The 21,979-nt window shown below is 44.0% G+C and overlaps 2 protein-coding genes across 2 annotated transcripts in view; both read left to right on the top strand.

The window, feature by feature from the left end:
* Positions 1 to 6,267, top strand: part of lrrc45 (leucine rich repeat containing 45) — a 16,068-nt gene extending 9,801 nt beyond the window's left edge. Inside the window, exons 16-18 of the mRNA XM_086270533.1 lie at positions 747 to 920; positions 4,946 to 5,093; positions 5,240 to 6,267. Of these exons, the coding sequence (XP_086126659.1) occupies positions 747 to 920; positions 4,946 to 5,093; positions 5,240 to 5,439 (522 nt within the window). The 3' untranslated portion in view covers positions 5,440 to 6,267. The remainder of the gene's footprint in view (positions 1 to 746; positions 921 to 4,945; positions 5,094 to 5,239) is intronic.
* A 675-nt stretch (positions 6,268 to 6,942) lies between these two features.
* Positions 6,943 to 21,430, top strand: rac3b (Rac family small GTPase 3b). Its single transcript, XM_086272536.1, has 6 exons — positions 6,943 to 7,123; positions 10,451 to 10,522; positions 11,503 to 11,620; positions 13,941 to 14,003; positions 14,596 to 14,755; positions 19,129 to 21,430. Exons 1-6 carry the CDS (start codon positions 7,089 to 7,091, stop codon positions 19,257 to 19,259), a joined length of 579 nt encoding a protein of 192 aa, XP_086128662.1. The 5' UTR covers positions 6,943 to 7,088; the 3' UTR covers positions 19,260 to 21,430.
* Positions 21,431 to 21,979: the final 549 nt, after the last annotated feature.

The raw sequence follows: 21,979 nt of genomic DNA, 5'->3' as shown, positions 1-21,979 counted from the left end.
TGGTCACTTACCGACTCACAACCTAAGTTTTCAAAGGTGGTGAGTGGAGAACGAGCATCTCCACTCCGGTGGCCGTACTTTTCTTTCCCCACCCACCACTTTGTCTTTGACTAGCAGGACGAGTCATTTACTCAGAGCTCTGAGGAAAAGCAGAGCGTGGCTGAACCCCACCGACCCAACTGTCATCATGCTGTCAGTGTGTGTGTGTGTGTGTGTGTGTGTGTGTGTGTGTGTGTGTGTGTGTGAGTGAATCTCTAAATCATCCTTAAAATGACCTCAGTCCTTAAATTAATGAAAATGTTCTAAGCTGAGTAAAAACGTCTTTTTGCTTTGACCTGCAGTGACCCTGCAGTCACAGCATCAGGCAGAGACGAATGAATCATTGCTCCACGTGATCATTCCTCATGAATGGGTTAAATGCAAACTGCACCATATTTTATTTAATATATGAATATTTTGACGTACAGTGGGCACAAGCTCGCTGAAGTGGCAAAGACAAAGAAACCTGGGGAGGCAAACTGACTCCACAGGCTCCTCTGTAGAATAAACGCTCTCTCCTTTAGTTACACAGATTTGTTGGTTTATCACACAACTGATCAGAAAATCAATATGGGCAACGTATTGGGATTGCATCATATTGTAAGTTTCCCTAATGTTAAAAAGCACTGTCACCTGTAATAGCTGGACTCTAATACCTGAGAAAGACCCTCCACAGCATTTCCTTCTGTGTTGATTCCTCTGAGCAGCAGGAGCACGCGTCGTCCTTGGAGGAGAAGCTGCGCTCGGTGCGTTCATCCCTGCAGGAGGTCCAGCTGCACTGTTCCCAGCAGAAACAGACCATCTCTGAGCTGCAGGCCAAGAACAGCCAGCAGAGCATCGAGATGGACGGACTACGACGCAGGATAGAGGAGCTGCAGCAGGTCAGGATGCACCAGCTGCCTGTTGTACAAACACCACTCCCACTGTAGCTCCTGTATCTACAGCAGAGTTTCAGCTGCCACACCTCTAACTCCCACCAGCAGAGGTGGCTAAAGTACACACAGTGTTTCCATACTTGTGTTAAACGTTACTCAGTAACAGTGAAACAGTACAGGCTCTGAAACATACTCAGAGTAGGACATGCCAGATGCTTTTGTGGAGAGCTAACTGAAGCTCATGCTCTGTTATCATTACAATCAAATAATATTAGCACATAAAAGTAAAACCTCTGCCTCCACATCTAAACAGAGAAATGAGCACTAGAGGTGGGTCTTTATAATCGATTCATCGATTAAAATCGATTCTGGCTTGGATAACGTGATATCAATTCATTAAAATCCTGAATCAATTTTTAAATATAAATTTATTTTTGCCCGAAACGCCAGAATCTCAGGTTAAACCTCACAACATTTCAACCACCAAACAGCTAAAACAGTGAATGAGAGCAGGAACAGGCTTCTGCACAGAGACGTAAACGCGATGTGACTTTCTCACCGACGGCACGGTCGGGGCTGAAAGCCGACAGCTCGCTGATTCTGATGTTTCGGCGGGTCGAGCTTTGTGTTCACGCCCTTTTTGAGCTGATTCTAAAGCTGTTAGTTTTATCTCTCTCCAAACATTACTGACCGAACCAGCAGCAAAAGAAGATCCAAACTACGCTTCACATAAACGACAACAACTCGGACTTTTGCTGTTTTGCTTCCACCAGGATAAAATCTCACTTCATGCACAGCTCTCTCTCTCTCTCTGTCTGTAGTTTCCCGTCTAAAAATCTGTTTTCTGCATTATTCGTTTGCTTATTGCACAAGTTGTTTACAGGCTGTTTTTTTTCCTTTTACTTACTTCCGACAAGAAAGCCTCATTTCTGCTCTTCCATGGGCTCCTGAACTTATTTAAAATTATGCAAAATTGCAAAACGCTCAGCTGTGTCTGTAATAAAACTGCTGTAACTTTGCTCTGCTTCACGTCAGCAGCATCAGGTCATGTTCATATAGGGCTGCTCAATTAATCGAATTTTAATCACGATTACGATCTGGGCTTTCAACGATCATTAAAAATGACTGAGCCGATTATTAGCCCCTCCCTCATTTATCCGCGACACCTTAAAGGCCGGTCCGTGAAAATATTGTCGGGCATAAACCGTCCGTGGCGCAAAAAAGGTTGGAGACCGCTGATTAAGAGGACCCGAGGGAAGCTCGGAAAGCTCAGCAGAAGTTATTTGGAGAGGAGAGTGACTGCCGCTGGTTGAAAAGACAGGTAAAAAAACTTCAGTGGTGTTGCACACTATTTTATATTATTTTTTAAAGTCATTGTTAACCCTTTAAAGCCGGTCAGAGCAGCACGCTCCGTTTTGCATAACTATTTTTAAATCCCTGTAGAACCTGAACCGTGTAAGCTAGCGCAATAATTTGTTTTGCATATGAAACCGGAGGAGTTGTTCTTACATCTGATGCCATCAGCTTGTCCTCGGTCACAGTTTCCTTCCACATAAAGCTTTGCAAAAATTGCATAAAAAGCTCTTGCAGGAACAAAAACATAATATTCCAGAAACACGCTTTGCCGTTCCTATCAGCTGTTCGTAACACTTCCCACAGTGAAACAGACAACTATCTCATGTCCGCCATTTCCTGGCCGAAACCGGACGTGACGTCATTTTCGCGGAAATTGTAGTTTTTTACTTGTAGGCCTTAAAAGCCTATACTGGTCATGTTTGACCTTTCTGAATAGTTTCTGGGATGCTTAGAACTCGAATTCCACAGCTGGAAATAGTTTATTTTGATGCACCTGCTGTTTTCTTTGCAAATTTGCATCATAGGATTGTTTTTTGTTTTTCCTGCAGTATATAAAAATTGCTGTATCTCAAAAATAAAACTATGAAGACACTCAAAATAAATTTCCTGTTGTTGTAAACTATTTTTTGCAACTTTTTTGTATTTAAAGTTTTGAGGGATAAACCTCTTAAATTTCTCCAAGTAGAAATATATGTAAAAAAAAAACAAAAACGATTTTCAATTTTTTTGTAGTTTTTTGCACTTTTTTGCAATTAATGTAGTTACTATGGACTTAATGCATACATATTATTAAAATATGGGCTATAACAGTTGTATAGCAACTTGAAATGCTCCCACAAATGGCACTACAACATGTAAAAAAATAATATAAGCTCTGGCGGACTTGGTTCTATGGTAGGTCTTAAAGGGTTAAATAAATATCGTCAAATAATCGAGATCTCAATTTCAGTGAAAATAATCGTGATTATCATTTTTGCCATAATCGAGCAGCCCTATGTTCATATGTTGATTAATGGTTTTCTTTCGTTTTTGATCTACTGCAGAATATTTTACGGTCATCGGCTATAAAAAACCAGGCCAGGAAAATCTCCTTCATGCTTTTCTGTGTTTTATCCTCAGTCACTTTGACACAAAGGCCTCTGCTGTGATGCTCACACCTTTGATAAAGTCTCACGAGTGTCAGCTTTCTTTTGATAGATATAAAAACATGGAAATGTACTGATGCATGACCTGGATTATAATATTTCTGACTGTCTGAGGCAAAATTTCCCCGATTCCAATAGAATAGAATTGAATCGAATCGTGGATCGAATCGATTCTAGAAATCAGTGATGATACCCAGCCCTAACGAGTCCAGTCGGGGTCAAAGACTGGCAGTACTGGCTCCATGTTGCTGTTGTGAGCTGCAGCAGGTCTTCTTTGTCTGCAGGCTGTGATCAGCTGACCTGTGCCGCTGCTGCTCTGAGGTTTACTGCTCTTTGATTTGATCTAACACAAGCTATCTTGACTGATTTGCTCTGCCTTCATGCACACTCCTCTGCTGCAGTGCTAGCTTGATGCTGAAGCACTGCAACCACCATGTTTGGACATCCACACCAAAATTGCCATTCTGGACCATTGCACCTACTTTAATACCCGAGCATAGCTCCATAAATGATACATCAATGTTATGATTTTGTCTCCTTCATTTCTTTGTAGGCAGTAAACCTCGGTGATGCTAGATATACAGCTAGCTTGTGTCAACAGGAAACCAGAAGACAGGAGCAGCCCTGAAAGCACAGCTACCATAGTGTTGGCTGCATACAGCCAAGCATCTGTGCAGGCTGGTGACTGATGTAGCAGACCGAACCAAAGGCCACATATAGGGGTGTTGAACTCCAGGCATCGAGGGCTGGTGTCCTGCAGGTTTTAGATCTCACCCTGGGTCAACACGCCTGAATCTAATGATGAGTTCATTACCAGCCTCTGGAGAACTTCTGGACATGTTGAGGTCATTTAGCCATTTAAATCAGCTGTGTTGGATCGAGGACGCATCTAAAAGCTGCAGGACACCGGCCCTCGAGGCCTGGAGTTCGAGACCCCTGCTCCACACAGAAAGGCCCGGCCAGGAGGTGGAATCGAACTCTGTGAGGCAGCAGCGCTAACCACTGCACCACCGTGCTTATGAATGAATGAAAGTAACCTATCAGCAAAGTGCTACTTATATTCATTCATGAGTCCGTTTCAGAGGCATGTGGTCTGTAAACACTGTGACGTGGACCTCCAGTGACACTGTGAGGAAGCCTGCAGGAACTTTTGTCCTGTAACAGTAAACAGTCTGCCTTCTTTCATCTGAACAGCATTGTCTAAAGTAGGGAAGCTCCTGACTCGCAGTGGAGCTGAAAATAAAGAAAAGATTTCTGACTGATTCCTTGTCCTGAATCCAGAATGCAGCACCAAGAGCTGTGGAAGAGAAGTTGTTTCCACACATAGAAAGAATTTTTTCATTGGCTTTGAATTGTTCTAAAATTTAAATAAAATCTAAAAAGAGAAATAACTGAAATTGAATTGAATTAAAGATGTTGGAGCAGGGACAAATCTGTACACTGACTCGAACAGTTACTGTCAGAGCCTGAAACGCTGAAGTAAATTGGCCTAATCTGAAGTGATAAATGAGGGGTGCTGTGCTCTTACAGGAGCTGTGCTGCAAAGACCAGGAGAAGGTGGCTGAGGTGAGCCGGGTGAGGGTGGAGCTGCAGGAGCAGATTGGACATCTCCAGGCAGAGAGGACGGCACAGGGAGCACTTAAAGAAAAGATCAGCGCTCTGGAAAGAGAGCTTAAAGGTTCGCCGCCCGCTTTTGCTCCGGTTACTTTTAAACTTTACATAAACTTTGCGTCTTTGTGCCAGGACTGTCTGGAAGCAACAGTGTGACTTGATTCTGTGCTGCTCTCTTTCATGCTGTTCTCTCTCCGGTTTGCCCTCTTGTAGTGCTGAGTAGTAACCACAGGGAGGCTCTTCTGGACAAAGAGAGCGAGATGTCTTCCATGTTGGAGAAGCTGCGGCTGAAGGAGGCAGAGATCCATAGGATTAGGGAGGATGAGGCCAACAGAGCCAGCTATTTGCAGAGTGCCGTCCTCTCGTACATTCACGGTTCTCCTCTGGGACACCACAGCAGCCTCCAGAAATGAGCCAGCAGGGCCTCTCTCAGGGCTCCCGCACTGGGCAGGACCAGGCATAGCTCCACAGAGCTGAAGAATATTCTGACGTGGACGATCAGTGCTCAGCAAATAATAACCATACCTAACATAATGTTAAAAATGACAAATCTCATCAGGACGTGCTCAGTTCAATGGTGTGCTACTTTCTTTTTTTATTGCTACTTTTAATAAATACACAGCGCACTTTAAGTGCCAACACTTTCCACACGTTCCAGTGAGTGTAGTAGAAAGCAACAAGGTTTTCACATGAATCGGCTGTGCATTTGTAAAAGGAACTATGGCTTCACTGAATGATGGAGCGAATGGATTTACAGTGGCTGAGGGGAAGAAGAGAGAGCTGTCTGAATAAATACCGATTTCAAAAACTTCTAACAGTCCAGAGGCTGCAAGGCAGCCATCAAACATCTGCAGATGTTTCACAGTCACACAGCTGTTCACACACATCCAGCACATGGTGACTATGACCTTCCACATGTGAAGGTCAGCGCTGCTGAAGGAGTCCTGTGATCAGAACCTGGTCTTGTGTCATAAATTTCCATTTTTATGTCCTTCGCTCACACAGTACACGTGATAAACTGTACTTAGCTTTCACTGCAAGCCAGCGTCATTTCTGCCACATTTATCCAGTTTGAGTAAACGTACATGTTTACAGTCAAAATGATATTTGGTTCAGATATGCCTTAATATTGTATACTACAGAGTAGACACTGATGCAGAGCAGGACACCTGCTGTTTTTACATTTTATAATGAAAGTCCAAATAAAGCTGTTGTGTTTCAGGTCTGCTATCAGTGACAAACCAGCGTTGCGTTGTTTTGTGTTAATGCATTGTGCTTGATCTGGATTATTCTAACAGATAAGGTTACAGTAGTGATGGTGTGGCGTGTTGTTGGGGTGGGGATGCATGAGGTCACTAGTATTGAAACTGCAGCCAAAGATCATTAACTGCCAAGATGGTTCAGGCACAAGCTTGTGGAGCTTTAACGTAAAGCTGCTGCGCTGCTGAAATTCATATCCAGGGGATCGGGTCCTTTAAGATTTCTTTTTAATGCGTTGAAACTTTCATCAATTGAAAGTTTCCACTTTCAACAAGGAAACTTGTTCAAGACAAATTTCTTTTGGATCGAGTATATCGAATATGATCGATTCTAAACGTTTCCACAATCTGGCGATTAAGTACGTTTCTGGTCTGCGTTTCTGAATATGTCTGAAGGCAGCGAACACACAACAACTTGTGCGTCTCACGAGGCTTAGCTCGGGACCGTCCGACGGGTTAAACTAAATATCGTTGTGCTCAGTCACGTGGATCGCCCTGTACTAGCTGTCTTTATAACTTAACGTTGTCGATGAAGCAGCATCGCTGGTAGCATGTAGCGATGGCGGAAGTGATCGGAGCGAGCCATCTCTTCGTCTACTGGCGTTCTTCTGTTCCGCCTCTGTCCCTTTAAGAACGCTCGGCACTTCTCGGAGACTGTCGTAACTGCTCGTCATCGACCCTTTTCACTGCGGCTCCATCGCTGAGCGGACTGGCCCGCTGTTCTCGTACGAGACCTCAGCGCTTACTGTCGGATCGGTGAACTCCCAGCGCCGGCTCCCTGAAAGCCTCCAGCTGCTGTCCAAATGCAGGCGATTAAGTGTGTGGTGGTCGGCGACGGGTAAGAGCACGCTCACAGAAACGGCACATTTGTCATGTGGGGTTCAGTGATGCATCCACTGATGGATGGATGATGGGAGGATGCTATGTAGTGAAAAGGGGCTGGGGCTCGGCGATCCGTCGGCCGCCTCTCTTTCTCAGATACAGCTCCACGGGCATCTGCATGTGATCACGTCTTCATCCAGCGCAAAGGCAGGAGCCGAGCATCGAGATGCTGCGGGAACACCTACACGCCTGGTAGGCCATTGAAGGCGGGCTGAAGTGCTGATGCACGCTAAGGAATTTGTGGCCCTGTCAGTGGCAAGCAGCAGGCCCCGCTGCCCTAATTCTGCTCCTACTGCATCCAGATCCCACCCAGCGGCATGTGCACTGAAGTCTGCTGCGAGAGTGCGCCGCGCCGTTTGGAAATGCTAATATGATTAGTGGTCGCTGATTAAAGCCACCGGCACTCCTATCAGTTCTTACAAACATCAGGAGCGGCCAAAGGTCTTTTTTATCATCAAAGGCAAAATGGGAAAATAAAAGAATGCTGAGTGCTGCTGTCTGCACACACTGTGTTTACAGCACGGTGCTGTGTGCAGACACACGGAGCCGTCCAACCTACGAGCTCAGTTTACCTTTCAAGTCGAGAAGCCCTCGCCTGCCTCCAGAGGGAGCTGGGGCCGCTCGATCCCTGCAGGAGTCCTAGTCTCACTTCTTATTGGTCATTACTGAGATCACACTTCTTTAACACGCATTCAGCAACTTTTAAAACATCGTCCAGTTGCTGAATTTTTAACCTCGAGGGCTTAGCCGGATATTTCCGAACAGCTGCACTGGTTTTATGGCTCTTTCTGACCAGATCATCTGCACTGAGCTAAATGTGCCACAGTCTGCACAAGTGTGAGTCTTTGACTTGTAGAGAAACGGGCTGTCTTGGATTTGTAGCAAAAGTTGTTTTTTTTTTAAAAAAATGCAGCAAAATTATATAAATGTCATTTAAAAAATCTTTAAATAGTCTTTTTTTCATTTTAGAAGCACAGACTGTAAGTAAAGATGGCAGTAGCTTCTGGGTGTGAAAAGCAATGGCACCTTAGAGATGCATTACTTCTAATGGCCACCAGGAAAAGACCTCCAGTTTCACCAAAGTCTCTGTGGAAATGATGCTCAGCAGTTTAATCTAGTCTCACCTCCAAGGTGTCAAGTTATACTGATGACATCACACTGCAGTCACCAGGAAGAATACACCTGGGTCTGCTACTGAGCCGGCGTGCCCGGCTAATGTGAGGATTCAAAGAGCGACAGCGTGACAGTGACAGCGTGACCCTGCGGTGGATACTTGCATCTTTGTTATGCAGTCTGTGGTTGGAATCCACTGACTTTAAATGTCGCACACAGCCCCTGACAGTGTTGTTGAGACCACCGCAGGGCTCAGAAAGCTGTTTCTAACAGGAACCTGCTGTTATGTGCGATGAGGCTGTTTATGAGGTGGGCGGGATATAAAAATGTGTGTTTTTCTCGTCAGCTGCCACAAACAGCTTTAATACAGACTGTACAGATGCTGCTAGCTGTGTTTGGTGTCTTCAGATTGTTACCTGGTGCCGTTCACGTTACTTGACCCACGCTGACAGTAGCACGCAGGGACGTAATGAAGTGAAGGACGGCAGGTTCGCAGCTTCAGTGTCGGGGTCGTGGGCCAGCTTCACACTCGGAGCAGGGATGTGGTATTACCAGCACCTGTGCATTCACTGCTGTACATCTGCACGTGTAGCACTGTGTGTGTTTGTGTAACAGCATCTCTGTTTCCCTGCAGTTGTTTCAACTTCCTGTTCCTGCGGATCTGTTTGGAGACATTTAAACTCACTCATGTGTGACTTTTGTATTATTGCAGGGTTTTACCTTGTTCTGTTGTGTTTTGGTGCTACATAAATAAAACTGAGTTGAAGTTGAAGCGTGTACATCTTACAGCTTCAGCTTGTGCGACGCAGAGCAAATCTGAACCATTTGTGTGTTTTGAGTGAAACAGGTGTGATTGAGAGACGTACTGTGTGAGTCCAGAGGTCTGGAAGTGAAAGCAAAGGCTTTGCACATTTTCCAGGAGACGGGTTCTGCTTGACATCTCCACCTGAGTGGGTGTCACGGTGGTACAGTGGTTAGCACTGCTGCCTCACAGCAAGAAAGTCCTGGTTTTGAACTTCGCATGTTGTCTGCTCCTGCATGCTTTCTCTCCTGCACGGCGGGTAGTTATTCTGAAGCATCATTTCATTTTCACTTGAAGGACCTAAAATCTGCTTGCATATCAAAGCCACGTCTGATTTTTAGAAAAGAACTGCGGGGCCTGAGCTTACCCTTTGATGGACTCATTTCTAACCCTGGCCATGTTGGTCCCTCCCAGCAAGCATTTTAGCATCTTCAGCCCTAACTACTTCCTTATTTATGCAGTTCTTACTCTGTGGCCTCTAAGCTCTTGTATCTGTGACACAGTCACATAGATCTTTGGGTTTTGTGTGCTGCCCAAGGACAGCCTGGATGAGCTGGGGATCACACCACCAGTGTTCAGATCAGTAGATGAGCCACTCGATCTTCTGAAGAATAGTCGTAATCATTGAAACTGACTAATGAAGCAGCTGTAAGTGTCAGTGTTTCCCTTCTGACCAAACAGAGTCCCACTGACCTCAAATCACTTTTATATCAGTCACACATTTTGCCACCGCGTGTCACTGCTGTTGGTCACGTCTGTGGAGACGAGCACACAGAATCGCTCATGAGTCATGCATGAGCAGCCAGCCAATACTCATCCATGCCGCCACCAGTAGCATCGAGTGGCTCGAGTCGGAGGGGTGCTGTTGGCCTGTGAGCAGAGGAGAGGTGGGCTATGTCTGCGAGTAACTGTGTGTGGACAGGTATGAACATCTTTGTGGGGACCAAAAATTGGAGGCTTACTATACTCGTGGGGACCAAAATCCCCCACGAGTCTGAAGGCGTTTCTGAGACTCAAAATGTGGTTTTACTCGTTCTAGTGTCAGGGTTACATTAGGTTATGGTCAGGGTCAGGCATTCATCTTTGATGGTTGCATTATGTCCATGAGATGTCCCCACAAGGATGTGTGTGTGTGTGTGTGTGTGTGTGTGTGTGTGTGCATGTGTGTGTGTGTGTGTGTGTGGCTACCATAGAAGGCTACTGTGTCCCTAGGCAACATGTATGTAGGCCAATGTCTGTGTGGCACTCAGCTGAAAGGGGATAGAGGCCTCCATTGTGCTCACACATGCATGTGGCCTGTTTACGCTCAGGTTTGTATGAGAGTGGAGCTGCAGCCTAATTTTGGATCCTCTGCTGTCACTTCCTCAGGGCTGTGGGTAAGACCTGTCTGCTGATTAGTTACACCACCAATGCCTTCCCCGGTGAATACATCCCCACTGTGTGAGTAACCCGAACACTCCTCATGCTCTCACAATACCACCATGTAACGCTGTAGGGCTGAGCGCTCTGTCAAAGACACTGTGCTGTCTAAAGGTTTCACACAAAGGATTTAATAATAATTATAATAATAATACAGCTGTTCTCCTGCAAGAACTTAGTTGACAAGAAAGAGAACACAGAAAAGAGACGAATGAATGTCAAATGAAATCAGATAAAATAAAAGATATCGCTCATTCAGCGAGCTGTGAATGTGCTGCAAACTCCTGCACAGTTCTGTACACCGAGAAACTATCCATGCTTATCGATGGATGATATTTGTAGTATTTATATATTTAATATTGCAAATCAAACAGACTGATGTTATGTATACTCCTTAATGTTTTTTAACTTTTCAAATTTTAAGCTGTTAAGATATTTCAGTGTTTATCAGCTACGTCGTGACACAAATGTTACACTTTTAAACCAGCATAACAAAATAATCATGACAACTGTGCCAAGCCCAGAAAGTTCCCTTAAATCCTGTTTTTCAAATATCTGCATCTCACCTCAGTCGTGTTAAACCAACTGGCAGGTGGCTCTTTAATATGAGCAGCATATATCCCATAGGTTGGAAACCAGTTCATATCAAATTAGAGTTAGTAGAGTAATTCAGTTTCAAAGTGCTGGACCCATCCGCAGCAGAAGAACCTGATACCTGAGAGCCCAGTGAGCACTGGGCTGAATGAGGAACTCCCAGTTCAGCTCCGGACTGGACTGTTTGCTGTCCCTTAAATTTCATTCCCTCTTTTAAAAGCTTTTATCAAATATAGTAATGCAACACCAAAAAGTAGACTTGGAGGAGAAAAAGCTTCCTTAAATATTTACCAACCCTTATCTAGGCGGTCATGTAGTTCTGCAAAGTGTTGTTTAGGAGTAATCGCACTACTGTTGTCAGTAGTCTCAGCTGCTTTTTACTCAGTGTGCTGTCCAATTCCCTGCAGCTTTGACAACTACTCTGCCAATGTGATGGTGGATGGGAAACCAGTGAATCTGGGTCTGTGGGATACAGCAGGACAGGAGGACTACGACAGGCTCAGACCACTGTCTTACCCACAGACGGTATTCCTACTCTTTCCTCCCACACACTCACAGCATGCCACAGATACGTGACTGAACCGAGCTTCCTGTGTGACCTGTTTAGATGAACGAGTAAGAGAATGAAATGGAAGGTGGTTAATGTACGAAGGTTGCTGTAATGCTTTGTAGACCCCAGCATTTATCAGTTTATCCGTTCAATATGAAAACTGTATGCCTTAAATTAATGATTATGCCAATATTTCAAGAAGTCCAAACTACACTCACCAGTTCAGATGGCTAACAGGGTGTGAGGAAAAGGCTGTTCTGCGATCTCCCATTCAAGATTAGCAACTGCTTCCCTTCCCCATCTGCAATGCATGCTGGAACTCTGGCAGTCCGTCATCGTGATTGTTGTGGCAGGTTATCCAGTTAGTGAGCAAAAAAATGCCACCATTTTCACTGCATTGTGCACTGGCACAGGATAGATCTGCTGAATGTTCTCCCCCAGACACCCCAGGGTGTTCCACTATGAGCGGGCTCCTCCAACATGCAGCGTTCAGCTTTAAAGCTGCTGACTCTGTAACTGCAAACTGCCAGCTCTCATCAACAACGACAGTCCTTCACGTGAAATTCAGGTTAGTTTGCAAAAGAATTGGATTTGAAGTCTGATGAAATCCGCCTGTGCAGTGTGGGCACAACAGAACTTCCAGGGAGCAATCCAGAAATAGCAGGTGGAAGCTGCCTGGAAACGGCCAAAAGGATGATCTGGGAGGCGATTATGCACACAGGCACTGATTCAAACAGGGATTTTCACTTTCATATCTCTGTCCGCGTGAAAAGCAAAAAATGATGTCAAACACTGATGACGATGCCGAGAAAACAGGCGGTGAGACGTTGGTCAGCACGGTCTGACATCAAAAGAGGCGATAACGGCGCACACCTTTGACGTCCAAGATGAAATCATTTTCCTTCGCCAAGTGTACAAGCAGAACCATGGTTCCTGAAAGTGTTCACCCTGGAAGGGCTTTAAGAAGCCCTGTGTTTTTATAAAAATGGGGATTTTGACATAAAACGTCATTTACTTGTGTATGAAAAACACTGAAAAACAGCCTAAACACTGAGGAAAAGCTACAGTTACCAAAGTACCGCGCACGTGTGGGCGGGGCTCCAGTTCAAGGGAAGGTTTTCATGCACAGTGCTCCCTCGCTATAACGCGGTTCACCTATCATGGCCTCGCTGATTTTTTTTTTCTTTTTGATTTTTTTTTTATTACAGCACATTGTGTTCTGCGTCCTGATTGGCTGTAGACCATTGTCAATCAGTCTCGTATATTTTTAAAAATATATTGCAATATTCAGATTCTGTACATAAAGGTAAACTTTATCAATATTCATTTTATCTAATATCAAAGTCTCACACTCAGTCTTTCTCTCATTTCAGTTTTATTGTTGACAAACTGAACGGTTTGTATTACAGTCTAGTCCAACTTAACTGAATGCAACCATCTGGTACAATTACAGCTATTCTGAACTATGCAATTTATGAAAACTATGCAGCCCATTCAGCAACTGAAGAATTTGAAAGTAAATTAAAACAAAATATAATTTTACATTAAATAAAAAAGTTTTAAACGTAATTAAAATAAAACATGTCTTAAATTAAAATAAGTAAACGGTCATGTTTATTGCTGCCATAAAACAGTTAAACACATTTGGACAGTGAAGGATTGTTGCTCAGAAAAAGGATCAACGTGCTCTGAAGTCAGAGCACGAAAACCTTTTTTGTTACAAAATATCGATTTCTGCTGTCGCTGTATCGATACATTATTAGCAAACAAAATATCACGATACTACACAGTATCGATTTTTCCCCACCCCTAGTAATAACTGTAAGAAATAAAGCTGCCTACTTCGGAGATTTCACCTATCGCGGGTTATTTTTAGAACGTAACTCCCGGGATAAACGAGGGACGCTGTGTATATTTGCCCACTATGTTGATAATCACTTCTTGTGTAGATAAGCACCAAACATTCATCCACTGTCTTATCCAGTTTAGGCTTGCAGTGGTCGGAGCCTATCCCTGCTGCCATAAGGCGAGAGGCGGGGTCTGTCCTGGATGTCCTCGGTCTATTACACTTAAAATGTCTTTGAACAAACAATATCAAGCAGAAACACGCCTCTTTGAGGCTTTTGTGTTGTAACTTTTAATAAGTGTCGAAGACTTCAAATAAAGCTGATTTCTTGTGGTGGTTTTATACACACACACACACACACACACACACACACACACACACACACACACACACACACACACACACACAGATCTCACTCTCAACTAGCGATGTCTCTGGTTCTCTCCCAGGATGTGTTCTTGATATGCTTCTCCCTGGTCAGTCCGGCCTCCTTTGAGAACGTCCGAGCTAAGGTCAGTACGCTGACCGTCCACCCCGCCCCCTCCTTTTTCCCCCTTCACGCCGAGTCTGACCACAAGGAGGCACATCTTTGGCTCCACCTGGTTTATCACACCTGTTCAGTCCTCAGCTTAGAATGGTCTGGATTTGATACTCCAGCAGGACGTGGAGTGCAGACACACACATTGTAGGCTGAGGCCTGAGCGAGTGCAAACACTCTGCAGAGGGAGCGTCACGGCCGGCTGTGGTTTGATCTGCTGAGCATCATGAGACGCTCTCGTGTGAAATCACACTTTTCACGAGGTCTGGGGTCCCTCTGTAGAGTCTCTGTGTTTCCGACGGGATTGTCCCATCGTGTGATGTGATTGGAGGTTTCTTTGCCTGAGGATGTCTTGTGTTCATGCCTTCATTCAAACTTAATGACAATGTTTTCTGTAGCCACAACTCAGTTTGTTGAATGTCACTGTGGAAAAGGTCATGATGTTCTTCCACCGCCGCCAGCTGACTCTTCTCTTTCTCCTCTCTCACTGACTTTGTCTTTTGTATATCCATATGTACACATCTGTGTGTGGTTGTGTCTGTGTGTGGGTGCCTGTGGTGCCCTAGTGGTACCCTGAGGTGAGACACCATTGCCCCAACACACCCATCATTCTGGTGGGCACCAAGCTGGATCTACGAGATGACAAGGACACCATTGAGAGGCTGCGGGACAAGAAGCTGTCCCCCATCACCTACCCGCAGGGCCTGGCCATGGCGAGAGAGATTGGTGAGGCTGTAACGGCATCGTTTTTTCTCTAACATTAATTTAGCTATATATAATGATTGCTGTTTGTCTGTTGTCTCAGTAAGTAACATATTAAATTGGGTACCAGTGACAGTTGATCCAAAGAAAAGTGTATATACAGTTTTCTGGGTTGAAGGAACTAAGTAGAATATTGGTTAGTCAGAGGTGGGATATAACCAGGCACATTTACTCACTTATGTAGGTGTAAACTCAGTTTTAGTTGCTAATTAATTCAATTCAATTTTATTTACCAAATCACAACAAAAGTCGCCTCAAGGCTTTTAAAATTAGTTTCCTGATGATCATTTTCCAAGCCCTGCCTGCACGGTGAAAACATCAGCGGCCGGATGCTTGTGACAAACTGAAATCAGCTGTTTATGGACGGAGTAGGTTCTTCTACTTCTCAGCACACTTACATGTGATTTTTGAATAAACTTCGACTGATCATTCTTGCTCTTACTGAGGTTTTCAAATGCACAAGCTTTCCCTGTAGTAAAGTATTGTTACAATGCAGTATAAGTACTTTTTACTTAAAAAAATTTATGTTTTTCTACAAACGAGGTCACCAAAGCCCTTTTCCAATAGAACCTCCACGGAGCGACTCGGCACGGTTTTCAGGGTTTCCCATTAGGTCATAGTTCCTGGTACCAGTTTTTAGCACCTGCTTGGATTTCAAGTGATCCAAACAGGTACTAAGTGTGACATCATCAGACTGTATGCCACTGATTGGCTGGCTGTAGCGTTACGAGTCATGAGAGCGTTCACGAAAGTCCAAATCGCCATTTTTGAAACGGCTACAAAAACAACGCAGTGATCTCTGAGTGTGCCGAAACGCCACGGACCGAGTAGCAGGCATGTGTTTGCTTCGATGTCCACCTTTGTTGTGGCGTTCGTGTCGCATATTAATTACGTCTCGAGACGCGCAGACGCGTTGCTATGACGACACGGTACTAGAGGGTTCTAATGGAAGACCAGTCGATCCGCGAGTCGAGTAGGTGGGAAAGGGCTCATGTGACACAGTGGACAGAAACACGCTTTACAAAGTCGATTCCTAAAAAGTTGTGAAAATGAAAACAGGCTGCGTAGATTTAGAGATCTCATGAATTCGTACTTTACTGATAATAGAACATAAATCAATGTTTAAACTGGGGAAATGTCACATTTTAAGAAAAATAAGAGCTCATTATTCACTGCATAGCAGTAGCATGTCCACAGCTTTGTAGTCTCCACCGTCTGCTGCTTGGTGCTCAGCAGAACTTAATTCAGGCTGAAAGCAGCTAACGAAAAATACATTTACCAACTTTTTTAAGCTCACTCACTAATTAATGCATAACGCTGTGTTTGTTCTGTGCACACACACACACACACACACACACACACACACACACACACACACACACACACACACACACACACACACACACACACACACACACACACACACACACGTGGAGAGGGTGTGCTCAGCCTCCCCTGTACATAAACATGTCCATTAGTTTGGGTTAGAGCTGCTTTGAGTTCAGCCTCTAAAGTGAGGAACATCCGACCTCAGAATGCTGGAACATGCCCACACCCCACTGACGAGCAGAAGCACGAAGGCGTGATTGGAGAATGATGTTTGTGTAAGTGAGGAACCATGAATTGCACACAGTTCCAGCCAACTGTCAATGAAACATCCTTCTATAAACCTTTGAAGCTTATTAACTTTCCAACATGATTGTTAAAGACACGTGGATTTAGAAATCATGACCACAGTGACTGTGAGAAAACAGTGACCAGATATCTGTTGGGGAATGTTGTTGCTATTAGACTGGGAGTCACAAGGAGTCAGGAATTCTTTGGACTCGATCTGCTGTCAGTGTCAGTCACTATGAGTGACTTCCATATGTGCCTTTTTGTCCTGACCTCATCTCAATACTCAGCTCACTGGTATCCATCTCACCTGTTCAAGAGCCAATTTACAGTAACTGTCAACCCAAAGCAATTCATATTGTAGGATAAAGACCCAAGAATGTCAGATAGGGACAGAACTACCTGGAGACCTCTGCTGGTATTAGGATAGCTGGGAAAGGCAATGTTAGCCTATAAATGCTGTGGGCACATGAATCGTATGTACAGCTGGAGAAAGAGACCACTTTATAACCACGTTTGTAGTTTTCTGTGAAGTGAGTTGAAGTGCTTGTCACATGAAGATTATTTGCTCCATTGTTGTAGTCCTACTGAGGAGATGATCCAGTGTTACTCCGGCCTTTGTAAAGGCTTTCAACAATCTTATCTGAAAGCAGCGCTCAAACCGATGATGTAGTAAACCTTTAATTCACTTTGATCAATTCAAATATGGCTGATTATTGTATTGTATATCGGTATGTATATAATTATTAAAAGCTGTGATAAGAAGCAGATGTTTATACAGCAGCGTAATATTCAAGGAGCTGTGGAAGTTCCAACATGCCAGCATGTTGATGATTGTTTTGATTGTGTAATCCTGATTCATACATGTGATTGTATGACTGTTGTTGTGCAGCATCATTGTTTTTATGAATGATCTGTGCCACTCTGTGCAGGGACCAACTCGTTTAGAAAAGTAATTTTTAACTCCAATTTTAAAAAAATCATTTTAAAAACAACAAAATGCAATGATTTGCAAATCTCATAAATCCCTATTGTATTCACAATAGAACACAGAAAACCTGTTAAATCTTTAAACTCTTAATTTTGAACGATTTCACGAAGAATCTTGACTCATTTTGAGTCTGATGACAGCAAATGTTTCAAAAAGGTTGGGCCAGGTGCAACAGCAGGCTGGAAAACTCAGTGGTCCTAAAAGGAAACAGCTGGAGGAACAATTTCAATTCAGTTTAATTGTATTTAGACCGCTCCAAATCACAACAACAGTGACCTCAAGGTGCTTTATACTGTAAGCTCGACCCTACAACAATACATACAGAGAAAACCCAACAATCATATGACCCCTATGAGCAAGCACTTTGGCAACAGTGGGAAGGAAAAACTCCCCTTTAACAGGAAGAAACCTCCAGCAGAACCAGGCTCAGGGAGGGGCGGGGCCATCTGCTGTTGCGTTTTTATAACTAATAATAATTATAACTAATCAGTTTAAATGACAACAGGTCAGTAACATGTCTGGGTACAAAAAGAGTTCCTCAGAAGTAGGCGGGACCAAACTGTGTCTACAAATTATGGACCAATGACAGCATACTGTTCAGAAAAAGATGGACGAGAAGAGCTCCTCGAGGCAAGTGTTGTTGTGAGTTCTCTCGATATAAATCAAACTGAAGATCCAGGACTGCTGAGCTAGAATCCTCTGTCAGACAAGAACGGGACAAAGTTCCTCTCCCGAAACTCCACAGCTGCTCTCCTGTTTCCAGATGTTAGAAAAAGATACTACAAAGATGGAGACATACTCCTGTCGCAACCTTTTGGAGATGTTCTATTGTGAATAAAGTATTGGTTTATGAGATTTGTAAATCACTTTGTTTTGTTTTTATATGTACATGTTGCTCAGCTTCCCAGTAGTTGAACTGTGGCTGTGTTTAGCAGTGGGTAGAGACAGCGTGTCATCTGCTACGTTCTTTTTAAACACCCAAAATAAACAGTGTTTAAAAACAAGATTAAACTATTTCATTTAAAATAAAAAATTATTAGGAAATATGTATATTGTGATTTGAATTCCACTCGCCTTGTGTCAAGGAGGAAAAAACGATCACGCACCTGCTGTAATAGTTCCAGGGGTCTCAAACTCGCGGCCCGGGGGCCACTCGCACGAACTCATGTGTCACTTGCACTTGTATTTTGTTCAATACGAACGTGTGTGACAGACAGAGGACCAGTGTGTTTATTTGCTCTTTCAATGAAACGATTCAGTTAGTTAAGATATTGCTATATAATATTTCCATCCATTTTCTTCTGCCTATCCGGGGCCGGGTCGCGGGGGCAGCAGCCCGAGCAGAGAAGCCCAGACCTCCCCCTCCGCCTCCTCCAGCTTATCCGGGGGGACACCGAGGCGTTCCCAGGACACGCTGGAGAGATTATCTCTCCAGCGTGTCCTGGGTCTGCCCCGGGGCCTATATGATATTTGAAATTTAAAAAAAGCAAACAAAACATTTTCAGAAATGTTTGTTTTTGTATTAATTGAACACAAAAGTATCCTTCAGACGACAGTGCCAGCAGTGGCCCTCAGCTCCTTCCAGTGTGAGACCCCTGCTTTATTTACTCTCCTCAGTATTTGCATGGACAGTTATCTGGTGGGGCCCTTCGGTGAGTGCTAGGTGCTCTGTCGGGTAATGTAGAGGGGCGTATCAGGAGTTTTCCCATCATGCCCTCTCCCTGGTCCTCAGGAGCCGTGAAGTACTTGGAGTGCTCTGCGCTGACCCAGCGAGGCCTGAAGACGGTATTTGACGAGGCCATCCGGGCTGTGCTCTGCCCCCCACCCGTGAAGAAGAGGGGGAAGAGATGCACCATGTTCTAAGGAGGAAGCACTGCTAACACTACACCACATCACCATGAACAACAACCACTACTTCTCTGAGAGGATGAGAAAGAAAACTAGCGAGAGTGAGTGTGCACTGCTGAGATTGCTTTCTTTATATCGATGTTTTTTCAAAATCATATTGGTAGGACCAATATTTAACCCAGTTTTTTTAACCATTACAGAGTAAGGTCATAGGTTCTCTGTGAAAGACAATGACTGTCCAACTGCTTTGTACTCATAGACACGTGTCATGTTGCCACGAGGGCTCACAAAGACTTCTTATCTTCTTACTGCAAAGTCTTTTGTTTCTCAGCTATGCTTGCTTGAAATAATGCAGTGTTGACTAGATAGAACATGAACTGTGAATACGCCTTCAGCTCTGAAGTTACCCTCAGCTTCTGATCTAGGATCAGCACATTAAAAGAAATACTGCCTTCATTCGTTCAGCCCTCATTTCTGACAGTATGCACAGCGAGGTCCCCCCTGAGATCTGTGGTCACATGACAGAAACACCAGCAGTTAGACTCTCTGACAGCTTGGTTCACTGGCGGGTGTCCTGATTGGCATTTTATTATTCCCGATCCAAACCAAGTTCTTTAAAATGGCAAGGTATTCAAGTTTGCTCCATACTGCCAGATCAGCGTCTCATTATTAAACAGCTCATTGGAGAAAGGCTGTGCTGTTTCCCTCAGACTGGGCAAACGGCCCAAGATGCTCCCTGTAGTTCTTAGCTAGCACAGTGACTGTAACGATGGTCTAACTGCTTGTATTTGTTCAATCCTCTCAGTAACCTGTTGAGTTAGGACAGATTTCCTGCCAAACGATCACATCAGCGCTGCAGTCAAAGTATAAACATGTAACCGTGAACTCATCCTCTTGGGTTTCATCTCAGTAAAGCCACGCACAGACTCATAATCATAGCCCGTGTCATCGTTCTTAACTTTTCAATGAGAAAAAAGAGATTTTCAGTGAGACACAAAGGTTTAACTGGAGGTTTCAGTCAAAGCTTGTCTGTTTCATAACTGTACTTTAGAGGTCTACCTGCAAACCTTTCGCTCGCTTCCAGAAGCATCCTCTGATCAGTTGAAGAATTATTTGGCTATGCCCCTCCAGCGTGTTCTTGCTTCAGTCGCCTGATCTTGGTCAATTTCTTTGGGTAACTATTCTTAACTGTGAAGATGTGACAGACGAGCTTGCCAAACACACGGGGGCTGTACAACCTTGCTGCCTGAGTTCTGCCTGTGGGAGTGGAGGAGCTTGCATGGGTCTTAAAATATTCTGTCTTAATTTATCCCATTGTTTAGACTGTGTGTGTGTGTGTTTGTGCACAAGCACATGAATGCGTGCGTGACAGGTGTGTTTGCGTGCGTGCACGGTGGGCGGGCATGTGTCGGTGTCAGTGAGACAGTTTGGGGTAGTGCATAAGAGACAGTATTGTTTTAAGCCAAGTTTTTTAGTGTCCAGTTTTTGGTACTATTTCATATTGTATTGTAGTAAAACACAAGACTTTTCAACAATCTGTGACATAAAGGAAGGAAAACACACGAATATCAGTGACATCCAGTCATGTACAGAATAATCCTCAGAAAAGGAATGCGTTATGAATATCTACATGTACCTGAATATTTAGCTCGTAAAACTAAAACAATTCAAACTAAAGGGATTATAGTTGCTCATGTCGAAGTTAGAAGTGTCGCTAACAGTGTACGATAAAGGGCCAATCGTTGTGGAGTTTGTCGTCATGGCAAACAGTGCAGATTGCACCTTTATGAAATGCATTTCTGTATGGTCGCAGGCCTGCTGTGTGTCTGTCTCCCCCGTGTGGCGAGACGCAGCACTGCAGTGCTCCGTTATGCTGTCTTTGGTTGGCATAGCTGTGTGGTTGAATCATGTCGTGTGGTCCTGCCTAGCTAAGGTGTCGAAATGTAGCTGAGAAACAGCAAAAGAAAAAAAACTACTACTATTGCATGGAAGTTCTCTGGTTATTTGACCCACTGTAACTCTTAGGAGAGGTTGTATGATGAAATGCATTGGCCATGTACGTATGTAATGTAAGATGACTTGTATACTTGTTTCAACTGTTTGTCTTATTTTTTATTACTTCACATGTCTGTGTGGTGACATATTTCAATTTTTTGTATACTAAATACAAATGTATATGTAAGGTAGTCTGCTTCCTGTCGTCATTTCGTCCTCACACAGCGAGGCGTTCCCTCGGGTTCACATCGAAATGTGCTTCGTGGACTAACACTGAGGAAAACGCTAGTGGCTGCACGAGTCCTTTTTTTTACAGGATTATTTACATATATATTAACAGAAGACGGACTGTTCCTGTACCTTTAGTTGTTTAGATTTATCAAAGTGACCAAACGAATCATTCTGACTGAAGATGATGATGATGGCTCTTATTCAGCTTCATCAGCAGGCTTTCCAGCACACGTCCAGGCTTCAGTTCTTCTTTGCTATTCTTTACTGCAGCACTGAAACAACTACAAGAGCCTGCAGCGCGTGAAGCCAAATTAATAAGCAGAACCGGCCTGGTTAGGAAGAGTCCAGTGGTTCTGTCACTTTGAACCAGTCACTAAACTTTACTAAGGCCTGCGTCTCAGCTCCTCACTTCGCCTCAGCTGTGGAGCGGTGCTGTAAATAAAGAGGACCCAGAGTTCATTCGTTTCTGTTTTCATGTGTCGGTGACTTAGTCACTGTGATCATTTATA

Source organism: Aulonocara sp. 'chitande type north' Nkhata Bay, linkage group LG18 (genome assembly GCF_057382095.1).
Source record: "Aulonocara sp. 'chitande type north' Nkhata Bay isolate Kocher_YH1m ecotype deep benthic linkage group LG18, A_spYH_male_GT1.1, whole genome shotgun sequence".
In the NCBI taxonomy this organism is placed as follows: Eukaryota; Metazoa; Chordata; class Actinopteri; order Cichliformes; family Cichlidae; genus Aulonocara; species Aulonocara sp. 'chitande type north' Nkhata Bay.
Note: the sequence above shows the minus strand (reverse complement) of the source record. Positions and strands in the feature narration are given on the sequence as shown.